The sequence below is a fragment of the Brassica rapa genome, chromosome A01 (assembly GCF_000309985.2).
Source record: "Brassica rapa cultivar Chiifu-401-42 chromosome A01, CAAS_Brap_v3.01, whole genome shotgun sequence".
NCBI lineage: Eukaryota > Viridiplantae > Streptophyta > Magnoliopsida > Brassicales > Brassicaceae > Brassica > Brassica rapa.
In genome coordinates, this window is record NC_024795.2 from 28,120,654 (window position 1) to 28,141,213 (window position 20,560).

General features: G+C 34.6%; 4 protein-coding genes across 4 annotated transcripts; 3 read left to right on the forward strand and 1 right to left on the reverse strand.

Annotated features, from left to right (window-relative positions):
* The first annotated feature begins 666 nt into the window (after window positions 1-666).
* LOC103850015 (DUF724 domain-containing protein 3) lies at window positions 667-4,270 on the forward strand. The gene is made up of 11 exons (XM_033276594.1): window positions 667-1,086; window positions 1,567-2,049; window positions 2,125-2,203; window positions 2,282-2,421; window positions 2,550-2,610; window positions 2,698-2,747; window positions 2,824-2,937; window positions 3,021-3,090; window positions 3,169-3,317; window positions 3,450-3,513; window positions 3,594-4,270. The coding sequence occupies exons 1-11, from the start codon at window positions 667-669 to the stop codon at window positions 4,268-4,270; spliced, it is 2,307 nt and encodes a 768-aa protein (XP_033132485.1).
* LOC103849980 (DUF724 domain-containing protein 6) lies at window positions 4,269-12,572 on the forward strand. Its single transcript, XM_033276600.1, has 9 exons — window positions 4,269-7,903; window positions 8,446-8,883; window positions 8,962-9,036; window positions 9,115-9,202; window positions 9,287-9,435; window positions 9,556-9,810; window positions 9,888-9,989; window positions 10,073-10,148; window positions 10,260-12,572. Exons 1-9 carry the CDS (start codon window positions 7,466-7,468, stop codon window positions 10,877-10,879), a joined length of 2,241 nt encoding a protein of 746 aa, XP_033132491.1. The 5' UTR covers window positions 4,269-7,465; the 3' UTR covers window positions 10,880-12,572.
* Window positions 12,573-14,818: 2,246 nt separating this feature from the next.
* Window positions 14,819-16,345, reverse strand: LOC103849982 (classical arabinogalactan protein 27). Its single transcript, XM_009126676.3, has one exon. It carries the CDS (start codon window positions 15,292-15,294, stop codon window positions 14,914-14,916), a length of 381 nt encoding a protein of 126 aa, XP_009124924.2. The 5' UTR covers window positions 15,295-16,345; the 3' UTR covers window positions 14,819-14,913.
* A 241-nt stretch (window positions 16,346-16,586) lies between these two features.
* Window positions 16,587-20,464, forward strand: LOC103849983 (bifunctional 3-dehydroquinate dehydratase/shikimate dehydrogenase, chloroplastic). The gene is made up of 11 exons (XM_009126677.3): window positions 16,587-16,893; window positions 17,364-17,605; window positions 17,940-18,045; window positions 18,126-18,344; window positions 18,424-18,770; window positions 18,850-18,913; window positions 19,320-19,428; window positions 19,505-19,657; window positions 19,770-19,918; window positions 20,015-20,177; window positions 20,264-20,464. The coding sequence occupies exons 1-11, from the start codon at window positions 16,699-16,701 to the stop codon at window positions 20,302-20,304; spliced, it is 1,788 nt and encodes a 595-aa protein (XP_009124925.1). The 5' UTR covers window positions 16,587-16,698; the 3' UTR covers window positions 20,305-20,464.
* The last annotated feature ends 96 nt before the right edge of the window (window positions 20,465-20,560 follow it).

The following is a 20,560-nucleotide window of genomic DNA, read 5'->3' on the forward strand; positions in this document are numbered from 1 at the left end:
ATTGTTTTTACTTAAAACAAAAGGATATTTATAATGTTTTGACCCTTAAAAGTTATAACACCTATATTTAAACTAAATATTGAGTCCAAGATAATTTTTAACGACCTTTAAAAAATAAATATATAAATTAATCAAAAATCTTTGTCATCAAAAATAAATAGGTATTTAAACCTTATTTAACCTAAAAATCATAATCCATACATAGAAAAGTAAAATCCAAAATACTATTTAACAACAGTAAAAAAATATACTTTAGTTTTTAATCATAGAAATGTACTTCAAAGGTATCCAAGCTTTTTAAAAATTTGCATTTTATTAAAACACAGCAAATCCGAAGAATATTTTTCTTAGCCAATCTGTATCTTAATTATTATTCAACTTGTTTGTCTTTATGTGAATTTTATGGTAAAAAAACAAAAGGGTAGAAGACTAGAATAGAATGTATGTACTAGTCAAAGAAGCCGATGCGGAACTCTATAATTTATATATGCATCACAGTAAATGACGAAAGAAGCCGATGCGGGATTCTATAATTTATATATGCATCACAGTAAATGACGTAAATGATCTGGTTTCATATTTAGTTTCCTGAGTCTAGGGTCATTTCCTTTGCGGAAGAAGAAACTTATCACCTGAGTAGTGTGAGCAATGAGCAGCACTGTAACGATGTCAAAGGGTTGTGAGGTTGAAGTGTGTTCTGAAGAGGAAGGGTTCAAAGGCGTTTGGTTCCGAGCGGTCTTAGAGGAGAACCCTACCAAGAGTGGACGGACCAAGCTCCGTGTCCGCCACACGGATTTTATAACCAACGATGAATCCTCTCCCTTAACCAATAGCGTCGAGCAGAGACTCATCCGGTCGATACCGCCTGAGGATCTCCAAAACAGCGTTGTTTTGAAGGAAGGAACGGTGGTCGATGCGAAATACAAAAATGGGTGGTGGAAAGGTTTTATTGTAAAGAAGATATCAGAGGGTGAGAAGTTTTTGGTTTACTTCAATTCACCTCCGGACCTATACGAGTTCGAAAGAAACCAGTTGCGTGCTCATCTTGACTATATGAACTGGAAATGGGCTGTACCAAAAACCGAGGTACATATATAATAAATAAAGAAATCAGGGGTAAATCTAGATTTAGATTTCACTGGGTGCAATAATAATGAATTTCCATCTTTTTGATTATTTCTTCTCATTTTACCTTAAAAATAATCAAAAAATGAAAAATTAATGGGTGCATATAGACACCCATAGCATACTACTTGCCTTCCCCCTATATATTTTCAAGGCTATATCTCAGATTTGTGAGACCATAATTTTTTTTTTAATCTTAATTTAGGAAAAAAACTGATATACCTATGTATAATTGTTCTTTAAAATTTAGGGGTCAATGTGAATATTTCATCCGGATGCATGTTGTTTTGTTTGAAATTTCTTAAAAGTTGTGTTGCAAGCTACGTGCCTTTTGCTTTATTTGTTTTTGTTGCATCTATAGTTTAAAATGGTTAAAAGTATTAGCATCGGTTGTGAATTTTAAGAAATAAGCCTTTTTAACATCTCTTGTTGGCCATGCAGGAACTGAAGAAGTCCATGTCTTTCCCCGGAGCAATGGTGGAAGTCACCGGTGCCTACGTGAAAACTGGGTGGTTCCCAGCGTTGATGGTTACAAAGGTTAAAGATGACATTGAGAATAAATTCCTTGTCAAGGACTTGAGTCAGAAGTTAAGCCTCATCAATGGTGATGAGAGAACACCACCACCGATTATTAATGCACACTGCGTTAGACCCGCACCGCCTACTTCTTCGGTTGATGAAGAATATCAGTTAAATGAACGAGTAGAGGCGTTATGTGGTCATGGATGGTACCCAGGGTTGGTGAAGGGAGCTCTCTCTGAGAACCGTTACTTGGTTCGTATGGACATTACAAAGGAGGACCGTGAATTTAAGCACTCGGAACTTCGACCCTTGATGGTGTGGGAACATGGGGATTGGCGTGAGAGACCAAAGATATTGACTTGTTCTGGTGCTAGGCCACTCGCTAAAGCTAATATTGTGGCTGTGAGTTAAAACAATCTCGTGTGTTTTCATTTATGTCTTTGATGTTGGTTTACTAACTTTGTTACCTGAAAATAGGCCACTGGAGAATCGATGGCTCATGCTATTACGAATGATAAAAATCCTCAGGGCACGACCCCACCAGTGACACCAATTGGTAATTGTGGTCTTCTTTAGCTTCCTTACTTTAGTTTATGCATCATGAAATGTTATATATATTGTCAATGTTTTCCAGCAGAAGAATCTGTTTCACTTGCAACCCCATCCCCAATCATAACTATACAAACTAGAACTGAAGGAGAAAAATCCTCTGAAAAGACTGTTAATAAAACTAGGCTTCTGATTGGCTTGACAAATGATTCCACTCAACAGAAGGTAAAGTTTTGTTTTCTTTTGCTAGAAAATAATCATTCTTGATTTCACTAGATTTGGTCCTTATTATCTTAGCCTCGTTAATATGTTTATCTATCTTTGATATGATGGTTTTTAAACTCTTCATGTAGATGCCTACTAGGAGCAGAAGTCAAAGAGAACAAGAACAACCCTCAGGCCTGAATGAAACTGGTATGTTTTGGTATCTTTTTCTCTTGCTAAATCTGCTGTCTGAAACGATGGTGATGTTGATGATCAGCCTTTCTTTACTTGGGATAGGAAATGTATCTGCTACTTTGGAAGGTAGAGTTAGGCAAAGCGGACCAAAGGTATATATTTCACTAATGTCTTTAAGTTTTTTTTTATTGGTATGAGCTGAAGTAGTTATGTTCTTTCCACCTTTAGGAAAAAATTGTAAACCATTTTGGTGCTAATAAGACAATGGCTCCTGGAAAGGCCACACAGCAGATGGAAACATTCATGAATCCACATGACATTCGCAAGACACTCACTGAAGCTGTGAGTTAGTCTCTCTCTTGCTGCGTGTTTGCGCTTACTTTCATGTCTGCCATGTTGTTTTACAAACTCTGTTACCTGATTAGGGCTACGGAGTATTGAAAATGAAGAGGAGGGATCCTCGGGTCATCATAACCTGGCCAGTAACATCAATAGGTAAGTCTGAAATTCTCTAACTCCTTGTGTTTAGTTCCTTCATCATAAACATTGACCTATATTGTCAATGTCTTGTAGCAAAAAGATCTGCAACCCAGTCTCCGGTCATAAGTGCAACACCACTGAAACGTGCAGACGCCACAACTGTAGGAAAAATAACCCCAAGGAAGACACCGGACCCAAAGATGAATCTGAATGGTTTTGGAAAGGACTCAACTCCACATAAGGTAAGTTAGTTCATTTTTTAAAAGATAATCAGCCTCACTTTCTTTGTTGTTTGTTAGATCATGCTTGTTATATTAGCTTTCATGCCCATGTTATTTTATCTTTAAAATGATGATTTGACACTCTTTATGTAGGTGCCTAATGAAGAGAACAGCGAAGCTAGGAGTAGAAAAAGGAAAAGTCAACAACCCTCAAGTGGTATGTCTTAATCAGCATTATAGTTTTGGTATCTTTGTGTCTTGCCAAATCTTAGTAACATCATTTATTATAATTTGTAGCTGGGACTAGCAATGGTTCAAATGCTATGATCAATGGTGCAAGTAAAAGTATTTGCAACAATGCTGAAGTTGTTGTACAGCCTCTCTCTGCTTGGATAATGGGTTTACCTTTTTCAAAGACGTTACCATTTTGGAAGACGTATGAATCATCCGGTTTCGAATATTTTCCGCAACGACCTCACTTCAGCCCACTGCTTAAAGATAAAGAGGATCTCCGTGAATTGTTGGCGGTTGGTATGATAGTCACCTTTTATGGGTTACTAGATGAAGTAAAAGGTCTGAAGCTCGATGATCCTATGAGCAAGCTCAATGATCTCATGGTGAAATTTGCCAAACTAAAAAATCATGGTTTTAACATTAAATCTCCTCAAGGTCGAATCAACAAATTGTTGTTTCTTAAAGAGGTGCGAGCTAAGAAAGCCGAGAAACAGCAACGTTTTGAGGACTGCATGGAAAAGGAAGAAAGTGAAAGTCGCAAGTTACAATCTAAGAGGGCTGGGATGAAACGCAAGATCTGTGAGCTGCAGACACAAGATAAAGTTGCGAAAGTGAGGATGGAAGCCGCTGAGGAAAAGATAGCAGATATGAAGTCACATGCAGAAAAGATTGGTCAAGAAATTGAAGAAATGGAGGTTGAGTTTCAAAAAGTTGTATCGGCTCTATGCTTTGGTAAATGAAACTAAGAGTTGTCTGTAATTGTTGGATATTATGTTCGTGTGTTTAAGGTTAACTACCCATGTAGATATTCATGATACCGTAGCAGTGTCGATGATGCAGATTTATTTAACTTTATAAGTCTCTGGTCTTGCTCTCAGTGACCATTTCAGCTTTAACATGTCTTGGTCTCAGTTATATTCTCAAACTCCTTACCAAGAATCTTTGTTACGATGTAATATTCAAGAAAATTCAGTGTGGTACATTTCGTGGTACCTCCTCTATGCGGGAAGTTACCTCTCTTGCACCATATAAATACTCCTTACCGTTGTTTTTGGATGGCTTTTGATATATTTTGCAAGTTCCCAAATTTAAATTCTCTCACTGGATAAATCATCTGATCTGTTACTGATAAGCTAGTCTTTTGAAGTTATTTATTTTCTTCTCACTAATTTTATTTTGTTTTCACTAAGGACAAAGTGAGTGGGTGTAATCAACCTTTGTAGTGAGATATGTACAATGTGTCACGCATAAAACCCTAAACACATGATTAGAACATAAAGAGATATGTTATATTCCTTTACAAACTATGTATAAATTTAATAATTCAGATTTGAGATTCCTACTCTGATCCTTATTTGTATGGCATTAAGAGAATCCAAAAAGTAAAGCGTGAAACAAGAGAAGAAGGCACCTTTGCTTTTTTTCCGTGACCGTGAGGCAGCAACTCGCATGCGCCTCTAACCTTACGAGTTATGCTATGTATTTAATTTAAGACTATAATTCACAAAATATACAAAAAATTGCTTTCTTTCAATTCATAAACATATCTTAAAATTAAAACAAATAAAAATAATCATAAAAACTGTTTTTTTTTTAACTTAGCTTTCATATATGAATGCAGGAGAAAAAGTTATCATAGGATCAAATTATGCCCTTCTTTTTGTACATTAAGTTAAATCACTCAAGGAAAAATACAAGTCCATAGGCTTTGGTGTTTTAGGGCACATCCAAGCCAAGTACATTTAGCCTAAATCAAAGATCATAACAGAGCCCTACAAGAACCTCAAGATGGAGGAATGAAGCCTAGAAGAGGAGCCAATAGTTGAAAATGGGGCAAGTAGGGTAACCAAGGTTCTATAAATCGGTATAGATGCCCGTCTAGGCTTAAACTCGTTCATATCCGTCTTAAAATCCGATTTATTTGATTCAAATCGGTTTAAATTATTTTAAATTGGTTAAAATCAGTTTAAATCGATCTAAATAGTCTAAATCTGTTAATATTAATCAATAATGTTAGTACAAATTCACAAAATATCTAATTTATTTTGTTTCGTATATTTAAGTTTTATAATTCATCATAATAATTTTATAATTAAATTCAAAATTAATATATCTTATATGAATGTATAAAAAATATAAAATAAATTAATAATTCGATAATGCCGAAACTGAATTATATATCTAATTGCCAGTTTTTTATAAAGCGTCTAATTACCACCTAGTGATTTCTTGAACATTGGGCGTAACCGAAGAGTTTGGTCGTAGAACTCTGCCGGTGAAGGATGGAGACAGAGAGTTGACAAAAAGCTCATGCAAGCCACTTCTGGAAGAGAGAGCAGGATTCTTGTCCCTAAAGCTGAGGATGTGGTCCTTTAGATGCCTGTCCAGGAATCTCAAGATTACATCTACATAGCGGAAAGTGTTACGATGGAGGCGACCCTTTGGGACCCCTCGTGTGATCCAGACAATACTTTCCCAAGGTACCAATACCACAACTCCTTGTCCAGTTAAAATAGCATAATGTCCCGTTGACTACTTTGCATAAGTCTTTCCATCTAGTTCCCATTCATAATAATCATCAAACTGTTGACAACTGGATTGTAGTTAAGTACGCTTGAAGATGCAAGTGTTTGTCAGAGCGAGCATGAGAAAGAATCCAAATGGTTGTCTCTGATGAGAGTTGATAGTGTTGCATCCTCTTGAATCACACAAGAGAGAAGTTGGAGTCCATAAAAACTGGTCGTTTAGTTAGACTTTTCTGTGACCTAAAAATTAGTATTTATTAAATCACAGAAAATCCAGAGAATATATTTAGCAGCTCCATCCACCGTACGTATCTCATGAAAAATCTGAAAAGTATTTTAAGAACATAAAACTGAAAAGTAATAAAAACAAAGGAGAGAACAAGATATGGTGCTTGTAAAAGAAACTTTCTGTAACACTTTAGAACTTTTCAGCCACGTGGCCTTCTTTCATTGGACAGTTATTTTAAATAAATAAAATTATTAACTTTTGAATTTTTAAGAACTTTACATGGGTTATCTTGAATATTAACTTGATTTTCCTAATGTGAATTTTATGGTAAAATAGCAAAAAGGGTGATAATCGAAGACTCGAGTCAAATGTCTGGTCTAGTCAAAGACGATGATGTGGCTGAGTATACTACTCCACAAACTACGTAAAAGAAGTAAAGAAACTGTTTGACCAACAAAAAAAAGAAACTAAATGATAAGTAAATTAAATATGTTTTGCGAGTCCTTATTCCTAAGAATGGCAATAACATTACTCAGACATTTATTGTTCCTCTTTTGTTTAGGCAACACAGTAAACGATGTTATGATATGTTTTCATATTTAGCCAGAGACGTCAGGTTTCTTGAGTCTAAGGTCATTTCTTTGCATAAGAGGAAACTTTGTCACCTGAGTACAGAGCCGCCTACACTAGGAAATTTGAAACATTCCCTTCTGTTAAAATTTTATAGGAAATATTATATAGTTTGTCCGTAAACAAAACGTTATTGATTGATTCATATTAATTCTTTACTATTATAACTTAGATGTTAATAGGACAAGTTAATTATATCCTATTATTTTACAGTTATATCCTAATATGTTCATCTTTTTTTTTCATCTTCTTTTCTTCTATCATAAAACTTTGTTTTTCTTCATATTTTAAATTTTTATCTAATATTTTTTTTATCTTATTTGTTTATTAATATATTTTACAATTTTGAAATAAAAGTTCTGTATATAAGACTAAGTTTTATATTTATCAGTTAAACATGACAATGAAAAATCATTCTACCCAAATTTTATTTCAATTTTAATTAATTTTTATATAAGTTCATCATAAAACAATTTGACTTAACATATTATTTTTATTCTGTTTAGGGCATCAAAAATTCTTCGCACGGCTCTGCCTGAGTAGTGTAAGTAATGTGCACCAGCGGAACGATGTTAAAGGGTTGTGAGGTTGAAGTGTGTTCTAAAAAGGAAGGGCTTGAAGTCGCTTGGTTCCGAGCTGTCTTAGAGGAGAACCCTACAAAAAATCAACAGAACAAACTCCGTGTCCGCTACACGACTCGTCTAAACAACGACGGTTCCTCTCCCCTCACAGAAACTGTCGAGCAGAGATCCATCCGTTCGATACCACCAAAGGATCTTCAAAACAGCGTCGTTTTGGAGGAAGGTTCGGTGGTCGACGTGAATTATAAACATGGGTGGTTGGTTGGTTTTATCGTAAAGGAAAAATCAGAGGGTGACAAGTTTTTGATTTACTTGGATTCACCACCGGACATATTCGAGTTTAAAAGAAACCAGTTGCGTGCTCATCTTGACTGGACCGGTTCGAAATGGATCGTACCAGAAACCAAGGTACATACATATACATGTTATTTTGTCTTTTTCTTAACATTGCTTAATTAATTAAGTTACTAAAGATTATAAGAAATAACAAAGACGAATGAAATTATTCTTTGTTTTTTTACATCTCTGTTATCTCCTGTGAGCATTGCAGTTTAGATACATGTGAATGATTAGTTTAGATACACCTGCATTTTTCTTTTGTTTAAATTATGCTTCAAATGAAACTATGGCCTTGGACTGATCTCAAACTTTTTCGAATTAATTTATTAGTAAATATAGTTTTTGTCAACAATTTATTAATATATATAGACTCCTGAATTGTTAGATTTTTTTAATTGAAATTCTTAATAAATGATTTAAGCTCTCCAGAATTTCCTATCGTCCTGAGGCCCTGGTTATGATGCCTTATTGCAAGAAGAAAAAAACTTCGAAGCTTTGTGGTCTCTTTTTTGTTGCATGCTACGTGCCTTCTGCTTTCTTTGTTTTTGTTGCATCGAACGTTTAAAATGGTGAAAGGTACATTCTAACATCTCATTTTATTGGCCTTGAAGGAACCGAATAAGTCCATGTTTCACCCCGGAGCAATGGTGGAAGTCAGTTATGTCGTCAGTGATAAAATGGAATTTGCATGGCTCCCAGCGTTGACGGTTTCAGTGGTTAAAGACGACGATAAGAACAAATTCCTTGTCAAGTACTTGAGTCAGAAGTTCAGCACCAGTGATGAGCCAATACAAATACCGGTTGTTGATGCACACCGTGTTAGACCCGCACCACCGCCTGCTTCTTCAACCGAAGAATATACGTTATCGGAAACGGTAGAGGTGTGGCATCGTCTTGCATGGCATCGAGGGTCAGTGATGGGGATTCGCTTTGAGAATATTTACTTTGTTAGTATAGAGTTTACAAAAGAGGAACGTGAGTTTAAGCACTCGGAACTTCGACCCTTGATGGTGTGGGAACATGGGGTTTGGCGTAAAGGACCAAAGGTATAGGACTTCACTAATTTAAAATTCAACTTTGGTTTGTTTGTCTGAATTTGAAGCTTTCTATGTTCTTTCCATATGCAGCAAATGGCCGTAAAGGAGAATACAATTGGCACTTGTTCTGGTGCTAAGCCACTCACTAAAGCTAATAATGTGGCTGTGAGTTTCCGACACACTCGTTTGTTTACATTGATGTCTTTAATGTTTGGTTCACTAACCTCGTTACCTGAAAAATAGGCCACTGGAGAATCGAGTAAGAAGAAGGCTCATGCTGTTATGAATGATAAAACTCCTCAGGGCACAACCCCACCAGTAACATCAACTGGTAAGTATGATCTTCTTAATTAGCCCATTCAGTTTAGCTTCTGCATCATGAATTTTGATCTATATTGTCAATGTTTTCCAGCAGGAGAGTCTGTTTCACTTGTAACCCCATCCCCAATCATAACTATAACATCACTGATACAAACTAGAACTGGAGGAAAAAAATCCTCTGAAAATCCTCTTAATAAAACTAGGATTCAGATTGGCTTGACAAATGATCCCACTCGAAGGAAGGTACAGTTGTGTTTTCTTTTGTTAGAAAATAATCATTCTTTTTACCAAAAAAATAATAATAAGCATTCTAGCCTTTACTAGATTGGCGCTTATTATCTTAGACATGCTTAATTATTTATCTTTGATATGATTGTTTTTAAAATTTACATGCAGATGCCTAAGGAGAAGAATATCGAAGCTACTAGTAGCAAAAGGCAAAGAGAACAAGTAGTACAACACTCGCACCTGAATAAAACTGGTATGTTTTGGTATCTTTTTCTCTTGCTAAAATCTTTTGTCTCCAAAGATGGTGATGTTGATGCTCAGCCTTTCTTTACTTGGATAGGAAATGTATGTGCTACTTTGGAAGATAGGATTAGGCAAAGCCTACAAAAGGTATTTGTTTCACTAATTTCTGTGACTTTTTTTTTTGTTTATTGGTATGAATGTATATATGTTCTTTCCATTTGTAGGGAAAACTTGTAAAGGAAACTCCAAAGAAACCAATAAGGCGCTCTTCTTTTGGTGATAAGCCTATGAATCCACATGACAATGGCCAAATACTCACTCGAGCTGTGAGTTATAGTCTCTCTTTCCCTCTTTCTGCGTGTTTTCGCTTCTTTTCCATGTTTTTTTACAAACCATGTTATCTGATTAGGCCAACGGAGGATTGAAAAATAAGAGGGCTAATTCTATGGTGAATGATAAAGCTCCTCGGGTCATAACATCAATAGGTAAATCTTGAACCTGAATAAAGGAACTTGTATGTCTAAATCGGCATTAGCCATATTAGTTATCTTTGTGTCGTGCCAAATCTTAGTAATATCATTGATTATAATTTGTAGCTGGGACTAGCAATGGTTCAAATGTTGTACAGCCTCTCTCTGCTTGGATAATGGGTTTGCCTTTTGCAAAGACGTTACCATTTTGGAAGACGTATGAATCAGCCGGTTTCGAATGTTTTCCACAACGACCTCACTTCATCCCATTGCGTAAAGATAAAGAGAATCTCCGTGAGTTGTCGGCGGTTGGTATGATAGTCACCTTTTACGGGTTACTAGACGAAGTAAAAGCTCTGAAGCTGGATGATCCCATGAGCAAGCTCAAGGATCTCAGTGTGAAATTTGCCACACTAGAAAAGCATGGTTTCAACATTAAATCTCCTCAAGGTATAATAAACAAATTGTTGTCTCTTAAAGATGTGCGAGCTAAGAAAGTTGAGAAACAACAACGTTTTGAGAACAACATTGAAAAAGAAGAAATAGAAAGTCGCAAGTTACAATATAAGAGGGCTGGGCTGAAGCGCAAGATATGTGAGCTGCAGACACAATCTGAAGTTGCGAAAGTGAAGATGGAAGCCGCTGAGGAAAATATAGCAGCTATGAAGTCACATACGAAAAAGATTGGTCGAGAAATTGAAAATGTGGCGCTTGAGTTTCAAAAAGTTGTATCCGCTTCATGGTAATTAGTTAATACTAACATCTCCTTCCTTTGGTAAATGAAACTAAAAGAGTTGTCTGTGATTGTTGGATATTATGTTTGGGTGTTTAAGGTTAACTACCCTTTGTCGATGATGCTGTTTTGTTTAATTTTATAAGTCATTTCACTACAAGAAAACATAGTCATTTCTGACGGAATTTCTGATGGAATAAATATTCGTCGGACATTTCTGACAAAATTCTGACGGATTTACGAGAAATATGAAAATTTACCATTCGTCGGTATTTCGTCGGAAATATCCTAGGAATTTCCGATGAAATATCATTCGTCATAAATAATCGATAAAATACCGACGAGCCCCAAGGAAGATTAAACTATTTAGGGTATAGATTTGGGGTTTATGCTTTCATCGGAAATTCATCAGAAATTTCTGACGAAATTCCGACGAAATGAAAAAATTCCGTAGGAAATTCGTCAAAATGTTCCGACAAATTTTTGACGAAACTATTCCTAGGAAATTCCCAACGAACTTCCAACGGATTGCATAACATTCGTAGGATATTCATCATAGCTTTCCGACGAATTTTCGACGGATTGCACAACATTCGTAGGATATTCGTCACAAATTTCCGACGACTTTCCGACGAACTTGAGTTTTAGATATGAAATATTCAAAATAAATGTTAAGCCGGATATATTAAGTGATAAATATGATGTGGGTTAATAATACTTCAATTATTTAAGCTATATATATATATATATATATATACTCTTGCGAATGATGCATCGACATATACATAATATTTCTCGTTAACACTTATACACTTAAGCACATACTTTCCAGTGATCCATCTTATAATATTTAATTTGTGTTTTTTCAAGTGTTTTTAAACATTATGAAGATTTTAAACCCCTAAAGGTCATCAATTTATTATCAATGGCTATTATCGTTCTATTTTTTATATGTTTCGAACCCCCAATACGTAATTCATCGGAAATTCGTAGGAACTTTCTGACGAATTTATGACAAATTTCCGACGAATGTGTTTCTGATGAATTGCTGACGAAAAAGATATATTCCGATGATTTTCCGACGAACATGGTATATTCGTCGGAAAATAAAATTTGCCCGGGAAAAAGCCCGCCTATTTTTTTGCGAAGAACCAAAATAAAAAATTCCAACGGATTTCCGACGAACACTTTCCATCAGAAGTTTTTAATATAAAAGCGTAAACCCCTTCTTCTTCCCCATTTCTCTTCTCACTCTAAACACACACAAATTCTCTCAGATTTTCTCTCTCTAATCCGGCGATTCTAAGTCTTAAACTCCTAAAATCTACCTCACAAATTATGTAAGTCATCTCTTTCCTTTTCTCATTTGACTTATGTTACTTTTTGATTGTGAAATTGTGAATTTTAGGTTTTAAATGCTGGATTTATGTTAGGATGAAGAATTTTATGAATTATATGTTAGATTTTGTTACTAGGTTGTGGTTTAGATAGGTTTTGATTGTGATTTTGTGGTTTGTTTATTTAATTTGTTGTTTTATGAAATTTAAAATGTTTTTATTATTTTATAAAATGTTTTTCAAAATTTTAAAACCTTTTTGGAATTTTTATAATTTTCGAAAATTTTATGTAAATATATATATATATATATATGTATATATAATTTTCAAGTTTTTATTATTGTTGTTGTTTTAAAACATTTTTTTTTATTTTATAAAACTTTTTAAACTTTTTATAAAAAAATTAAGTTTTTATAAAAAGTTTAAAAAGTTTTATAAAATAAAAAAAATGTTTTAAAACAACAACAATAATAAAAACTTGAAAATTATATATATAAAAAGTTTTTAAGTTTTTAAGTTTTTTACAATTTATAAATCTTTTTCTGGTTTCAAAAGTTTATCAAAACAATTTTCACTTTTTTTAGAACGTTTCAATCTATAAAAGGTTTTTGTGTTTTTTTTTAGATTTAATTAAAATATTTTTCAATTTTTAGGAAATGGGTTCAACTATTACAATTTTTTTTAAAAAATTTCTTTAAACGTTTTTTCTTTATCTATAAATATTTTCAATTTATAAAACATTTTATTTTTAAAAACAATTATAATAAAATTTATTATAAACGATTTTAAAAATAATTATATTACAAAAACGTCTTCCTAATTTTAAGTTTTTTTGTATTTATATATAAAGAATTAAAAATATTTATTATGAATGATTTTTAAATTTTGTTTTTAAGTAATTCAGTAAAATATTATATTTAAAATAATTTTTTTTATTTTTTTAAATAGTTTACAAAATTTCCGACAGATATCATTTGTCGGAATTTTGTCGGAAATTTGTCCGTCGGAATTTCGTCAGAAATTTACCGTCAGAATTTTGTCAGAAATTTATCCGTCAGAATTTTGTCGGAAATTTATCCGTTGGAAATGCGAAGGAAATTTGTCCGTCGGAATTTTGTCGGAAATTCGTCAGACGGTCTTTTTCGTCGAGAAATGGCTTATTCCGACAGATTTCCGACGTAAATCGTCTGTAAGAAACAAGCTGTTTTTTTGTAGTGTTTGTCTTTATAAGTCATTTAACCTGTCTTGGTCTCAGTGATACTCTCTATCTCCTTACCAATAATCTCTCTTTTACAAAGTAATATTCAAGAAAATTCAGTGTGCTACATTTAGTGGTACCTCTATGCGGGAAGTTACCTCTCTTGCACCAGTAGCACAAGCTACCAGGCCTTATGAGCTAATGGCTCGATTCTACTGCAACGGTGACCATGAAAGTTATGAAAATACTCTTTATAACAGATGTTTTTGCATGGCTTTTGATAGATTTTGCAAGCTCCCAAATTTTAATTTCTCTCACGGGATAAATCATTTGATATAGTTATTGATAAGCTTATCTCTTGAAGTTATTTCTTTTCTTCTCGTTAATTTTATTCGGTTCCTCACTAAGGACAAAAGTGAGTGGGTGTCAGTTAACCTTTGTAAGTGAGATATGTACAATCTGACTGTCACGCATAAAACTCTAAACACATGATGTGAACGTAAAGAGATGTCCTTTTATATTCCTTTACAACTATGTATAAATTCAATAATTCAGATTTGAGACTTCTATCTGATCCATTATAATTATGGCATTAAGAGAATCCACAAAAGTAAAGAGTAAGACAAGAGAAGAAAATACATTGCTTTCTTTCAATTCATAAACATTAACTTAAGATGAAGACAAAAATTAAAAATTAAACATAGGAACTGGTCTTTTCTGTGACCTAGATTATTACTATTTTATCCAAAACATGTATGGCAAAATTAGTAGTCCATGACTCAAAATTGTTTTATTGCATTCATATAAACAGCAAACGGTAAAGTTTGATTATACGAAAAAGAACACTAAAGTACTAAACTGTAAAGCATTATGTTAACCCAAAAAAAATTTGTAACGCATATGAGACTTTAATTTGAAACGTGATTTCAACTTTTTCAAAAGGTCCTTTTGCAAGAAAAAGGAACATGCAGAAAAGAACAAATGAAGTCCTCATAAACATATGAATTACTATAAACTTTAAAGATCATATAAATATGTAATATACTTAATCGTATGTGTATGCATATATTGTGTGGTTCTAACTTAATAAATTATCTGCGCACTGGAGCCTAAATTAGTAAGAGAGATTCACACGATACAAAGTGAAAAAAATAGTGAGATGGATAAAAATCATTCATCAAATTAAGGTAGCTGATATTTTTAAATATCATAGTTTTTTCTTTAAATTATCATTATTTCAATTGATAACAAACTTATTTCATTATCTGTATATTTTATTTTGACATGATAAACCGTAAACAATTCCTTACTAAATAAAACTTACTATTCAATTCATACGAAATGGTTAAACAAAAACATACGATAATCAGTTTATGTGTGTTTAATAATGATAATTTATTTTGATTACCAAAAATAGTTAGATGGATAAAAAAATGTTTATTTCGAGATATAAAATGATTTCGAGACAATTAAACTCATGAAAACAAGTGCGTGCGTGAGTATATAAATGAATTACAAAGCTGAAACAGCAAGAAGCCGGAGCGAGAAACAAGACACGGCAGCGAAAACAACGGAGAGGACAACTCCGGGAGCTTGAGAAGACGGAAGAGCAAGAGAAGAAGCCGGCGGGGGAGCGGAGGGAGCAAAGGCTGGATCAGGATCGGCCATAACGTCATCGTTTTGAGGATCCGGAAGGGTTGAATTAGTAGAAGGGACGGTTTGAGTGGAGGTGGCGGCGGGAGAAGGGAGGAGAGGAGCTATCTCCGGCGAGATCTGGTCTTCAAAGGGAAAGATTGTTGGAGAAGATGGGATTGTATTTGTCGTCGGCAAAGAGGAGGAAAGTGAGGAGAGAGAGATGAAACTGATGAGTGTTAAGATTAAAGATGAAGCCATATGTCTTTTGTTACTGTAATGATGAACAAATCAATGCTAGCTTTTTTTTTGTTCGTGCTCTCTTTCTCTCTACTGATCAGTGATCAAAGTGCATTTATGTTGTAATGATACTGCCTCTATAAAGAAACTTTTAGCTTCAATAGTAAGAAATTAGAATTTGATTAAAAAAGAATTATATCTCACTTTATTAATAGTTTAAAGAATATGTGTTCGGTGGAAAAGGTTTTCCTTTTGGACGTTCAAGCAAAAAGCTAAGTGGTGCAAGAGTTTTTCTTTTCGGTTGTTGGTTTCGATGATATATGTATTTGAATGTGAGTTTGCTACTTTGCTTAAGGTTTTTGTTTACTTTCTATACAGTGTTATTCAATGTGTGATAAACTGAACCTAATCTAATCGGAAAATGCATAAACACGAAATCAAACAAAGTTTAAATTAGCTAAAATATTAATTTTGATTCTTGAATAATGGCTAACACAATATGTACCTAACCTAAGACTAAACACAACTAAAAATTAAAGTGAATATATTTTGTTATTTATCGAAGTTGAAACCCTATTAAAATCGACCTATAATATATTGAACAATTCTCTCAAATATTCTCTTTTAAGTTTTTGTCACAAAATAGTTTTAAAAAAAATCAAAATAACCTATTTTTATTTTAAAATTTTTAATATTTTTTTTTATTTTTTTAAATTTGAAATTATATCCCCAGAATTTCACCCCTTAATTTTAAATTTTAAGTCTAGATTTGTTAACCTTAGAGTAAAAATACATCTTTACTTTTTAATAAAACTTATTTTAATCACTTTTTTTACTGAAGACTATTTTTGTGACAAAAAAATAAAAAAAAAAGTTATCCTAGTGACTTTATCTACTATATTTTGTTTCGTTTCAGCTACTAATCCAATAGAAAAGAAAAACCGAAAACAATAGTTAGTAAAAAAAAACAATAGTTAGTGGAACCTCATGAACCAACACAAAAGCAGTATATATATTTGGCGTAAACATATGATTATTGTGGTGATAGAGTGAAGTTAAAGTTTCTAGTATGTGGGGGTCACAGTAAAGTTTGTAAAAACAAGAAAATTACGAATACGGCCTTTTTATTTATTTATCAAACAGTCCATTAGTTACATATAAATTTAGAAATGTCGACGTAATTGTTGGACAAAAAGAGAGTAGAACGAACCCAACAGTCTTATCATGGGCTCACTAAGCCCAAGCTCAAGCCCACTTCCGTAATACAAAACATTCAGACAGAAAAGTACCTTTTGTTTTCCGCCTAATGTCTCAACTCACCACCAATCCCCAGCCACCTACCACTTCGGTTTTTAGTGTATAAAGTTGTAAGAAAAAAAAAATGTGAAAAAGGCCGCACGGTTCCGTTGACGACGACGGCTCTCAATGTCTGTTTTTTTAACTAATCCTCGTCTCACCTACCCTCCTCCTCATGCCCTCTCCACCCCTCGACCGTCACCAACCTCCGTCGCTAACCTCCGTCTCCCCGCCGCTGACTTCTCTCGCCGCTTCAAATCTAATTTCTTCTCCGCCGAATTATCTTCCCTGCGACGTCGAAGCATGGAACCAATCAATGTCTATGTTAGTGATTCTTTCTTTTGGTTCTGTTCTGTTTTGGAGTTGCTAGAGAACAATGATGAAATTTGCAGATTGATTGGTTCAGACAAAGTTTGTGTCTTTGGTCTGAAATTTTTGGATGAAAGGTGTTTGATGTTTCGTTTTAGGACATTAGTATTCTCCTTAATCGATGTTTAGTTCTAAGTAGTTGTTGGATTTGAGATTAGAGCTTAAAAAGATGAGAGCTAATGATTGTGGAACTTAGATGGACCGTTTCGGTTCTGTTCCGTTCCGGAGATTGCTAGAGAACAATGGTGACTTTGCAGATTAGGTTCAGATAAAGTTTGCCTCTTTGGTCTGAAATTTTTGGAATGAAATGTTTGATGTTTCGTTTTAGGACATGACTTTGATGTTTAGTTCTTTAAAGTAGGCAGTTGAATTTGAATTTGGAGATGAAAAAGATGAAAGCTAATAATGGATTGTGGAACTTATAGGTGGCTTCAAGTACCACTGGAATGGAGATCGGAAGTCAAGAAACTGCGAAGAATCCGAGCTTGATCTGTGCTCCAGTGATGGCGGATTCAATAGACAAGACGGTGATTGAAACGTGCAAAGCTCAGGAATTGGGTGCAGACTTGGTGGAAATTAGATTAGATAGTCTAAAAGAGTTCAACCCTCTTGAGGATCTGAAAACTATTATACAAAAGTCTCCTCTCCCCACTCTCTTCACCTACAGGTTTGTCTATGTGCGTGTGTGTTCTTGAGACCTTTCTACAGTGTCAAGTTTTTTTTTTAATATGCCGGTTGATCTAGTGATATAGAGTTGACTGGCTACCATACTGCCTGAACCGAGTTTGAAATGTATTCCGACTAGTACCAGGGTAGCTAGATTGTCTGTTAATGGACTACCATATAAACTGAATGGGCCTAATCCTAAGCCCAGACTGGCTAAGTAGCAACAACTTTATTGTGTGGAGGAGCTTTCAATGAATGATCTTGCCTTCTTGTCCTTTTAAGTTGTCTGCTAGTTCTTGTGTTGCACTATGAGTAAATGGTGCTGTGTTCTATAGGCCAAAATGGGAAGGTGGTCAATATGAAGGTGATGAAAATGAGAGGCTGGATGTGCTCCGTTTGGCTATGGAACTAGGAGCTGATTACATTGATGTTGAGCTTCAGGTTATCATCGTATAAACTGTAGAAAGAGGTTTTTCTAATGCTAATAGCTTTTCCTAACTTTTTATTTGTATGTTTAAAAGGTTGCAAGTGAGTTCATCAAATCGATTGAAGGAAAGAAGCCTGAAAATTTCAGAGTCATTGTTTCATCTCACAACTATCAGAACACCCCTTCCGTTGAAGATCTCAGTGACCTAGCCTTAAGAATACAACAAGCTGGAGCCGACATAGTGAAAATCGCTACCACTGCTGTGGACATCACAGATGTTTCTCGCATGTTCCATATAACCTCAAATGCTCAAGTAAGTTTCATTATATAGAATCAAGCGTTTTTGCTAATCTCTGATTGTGATTCTCTGCTGTCAACTGTTTGAACTTCAGGTTCCCACAATTGGACTTGTTATGGGAGAAAGAGGTCTAATGTCTCGGATTCTTTGTTCAAAGTTTGGTGGATATTTAACCTTTGGAACCTTAGAATCTGGGAAAGTCTCAGCACCTGGTCAACCAACGATCAAGGATCTGCTGGATCTTTACAACTTTAGAAGAATTGGTCCTGACACTAAGGTGTATGGAATCATTGGCAAGCCTGTCAGCCACAGCAAATCACCTATTGTTCACAATCAAGCTTTCAAGTCAGTTGATTATAATGGAGTATATGTGCACCTCTTGGTTGATGATCTTGAGAGCTTTCTCAAAACATACTCATCCTTTGATTTCGCTGGATTCAGGTAAATGTTTTCTCCAGTGATTAAAATAAATGAACATAATATGTTTTGTGTGTATGATGTAAATCTGTTTTACCTGCAGCTGTACAATTCCTCACAAAGAAGCTGCATTGAAATGTTGTGATGAGGTTGATCCATTGGCTAAGGTCTGGTTTGCTAATAACCCCAATGACTGTTTGATAGAGTAATTAGTCCATCCTGCTTCACCCTGAGTGCTTGATTTATTATCTTTATTCAGTGTTCTCAAAATCCGTAAATAACTAAAACAATTTTCTTAAAATCCGATTAAACTGTTTTAAATTGGTTAAAATTGGTCTAAATCGATCTGAATTGGTTTTAAATCTGTTAAATTAAGCAATAATGTTAGTGCAAATCCACAAATTTGTCTAGTGTTTTTTTTTGTATATGTAATTTTTATAACTTATCAAAATAGTTTTATAAATAAACCAAAAAAACTATATTATCTAATGTAAATGTAAAGTATACAAAAAAATAAATCAATAAAACTCCTAGTTACAACTTAGCTATTTCTTGAGCATTGTCTTTTTACAGTCTATAGGAGCTGTGAACACTATACTAAGGAGACAAAGCGACGGCAAGTTGCTGGGTTACAACACGGATTGTATTGGTTCCATTTCTGCTATTGAGGATGGCCTTCGAAGTAAGTTCTATCTTCACAGCCTTAATCCTTTTGCTGCTTCGTTTTTAACTCATGTAGCCTTTCTTCTTTTGTTAAGGCTCAAGTGGTCCAAGCAGTGTACCTTCTTCTTCATCTTCGCCATTAGCTGGTAAAACAGTGGTGGTTATTGGTGCTGGTGGAGCAGGCAAGGCCCTTGCTTATGGTGCAAAAGAGAAGGGTGCCAATGTTGTAATTGCTAATCGAACTTACGGTAAAACACATATCCACTTTGGTTATTTTCCCCTTTATATATTCTATTAATGGTCATGCTTGGCCTTGACATTACTCCATCTCTTTTTGGCTGTCATGTTGTGTTTTTGAAGAGCGAGCACTAGAACTTGCAGAAGCAATTGGAGGTAAAGCCTTATCTCTCACGGATTTAGATAATTTTCATCCAGAAGATGGCATGGTATTGGCTAACACTACCTCTATGGGTATGCAACCAAATGTCGATGAGACTCCCATCTCCAAGGTTATTAGCTCTCCTTGTAACAACTCTTTCCTTTTGCTTTCTCTCAATAACTAAGGAGCCGTTCTTAAACTTGTAGCTTCTTTTTTGTTTCTCCAGCATGCATTGAAGCATTATGCACTGGTCTTTGATGCGGTTTATACACCAAGAATCACACGACTGTTACGGGAAGCAGAAGAATGCGGAGCAATAACTGTGTCAGGCTCAGAGATGTTTGTGAGGCAGGCCTACGAGCAGTTTGAGATTTTCACCGGTTTGCCTGGTAAGTGTGACTCATGTCTCTGACTCACTTTTACCACTCACCTGGACTAATATGAAAGCTTTTATGTTCCATTGTTTTTGCTGCAGCTCCAAAGGAACTATATTGGCAAATCATGTCAAAGTACTGAGAGTCTGAGACCTCACACTTGTGTATGTGTTTCTTACTAGCATTTGTATTCTCACTTATGTGAGGACATAGCTGATTGATGCTCTCTGTGTACTTATAAATAAACGATAAAAGCTTGTTGAGTTTATGGAAAGACAGAGTTTTGCAGAGTGCTTGTCAAATTTGTGCAACTCTTTTTTCAATGGCAAAACATTTATAACACACTTTCAATACCATATATATACTAATTATATCAAAACTTCAACTGATTACACATT

What these genes read in the sequence shown, in the direction of transcription:
- LOC103849983 (XM_009126677.3), top strand. Translation starts at nt 16,699, where the DNA reads ATGTCTGTTTTTTTAACTAATCCTCGTCTCACCTACCCTCCTCCTCAT. An exon ending in TTTGATTTCGCTGGATTCAG is followed by an intron (nt 18,771 to 18,849) that starts GTAAATGTTTTC and finishes TTTTACCTGCAG; the next exon opens with CTGTACAATTCCTCACAAAG. An exon ending in AATTGCTAATCGAACTTACG is followed by an intron (nt 19,658 to 19,769) that starts GTAAAACACATA and finishes GTGTTTTTGAAG; the next exon opens with AGCGAGCACTAGAACTTGCA.
- LOC103849980 (XM_033276600.1), top strand. Translation starts at nt 7,466, where the DNA reads ATGTGCACCAGCGGAACGATGTTAAAGGGTTGTGAGGTTGAAGTGTGT. An exon ending in GGATCGTACCAGAAACCAAG is followed by an intron (nt 7,904 to 8,445) that starts GTACATACATAT and finishes TTGGCCTTGAAG; the next exon opens with GAACCGAATAAGTCCATGTT. An exon ending in GGCGTAAAGGACCAAAGGTA is followed by an intron (nt 8,884 to 8,961) that starts TAGGACTTCACT and finishes TTCCATATGCAG; the next exon opens with CAAATGGCCGTAAAGGAGAA.
- LOC103849982 (XM_009126676.3), bottom strand. Translation starts at nt 15,294, where the DNA reads ATGGCTTCATCTTTAATCTTAACACTCATCAGTTTCATCTCTCTCTCC.
- LOC103850015 (XM_033276594.1), top strand. Translation starts at nt 667, where the DNA reads ATGTCAAAGGGTTGTGAGGTTGAAGTGTGTTCTGAAGAGGAAGGGTTC. An exon ending in CTAAAGCTAATATTGTGGCT is followed by an intron (nt 2,050 to 2,124) that starts GTGAGTTAAAAC and finishes ACCTGAAAATAG; the next exon opens with GCCACTGGAGAATCGATGGC. An exon ending in TTAGGCAAAGCGGACCAAAG is followed by an intron (nt 2,748 to 2,823) that starts GTATATATTTCA and finishes TTCCACCTTTAG; the next exon opens with GAAAAAATTGTAAACCATTT.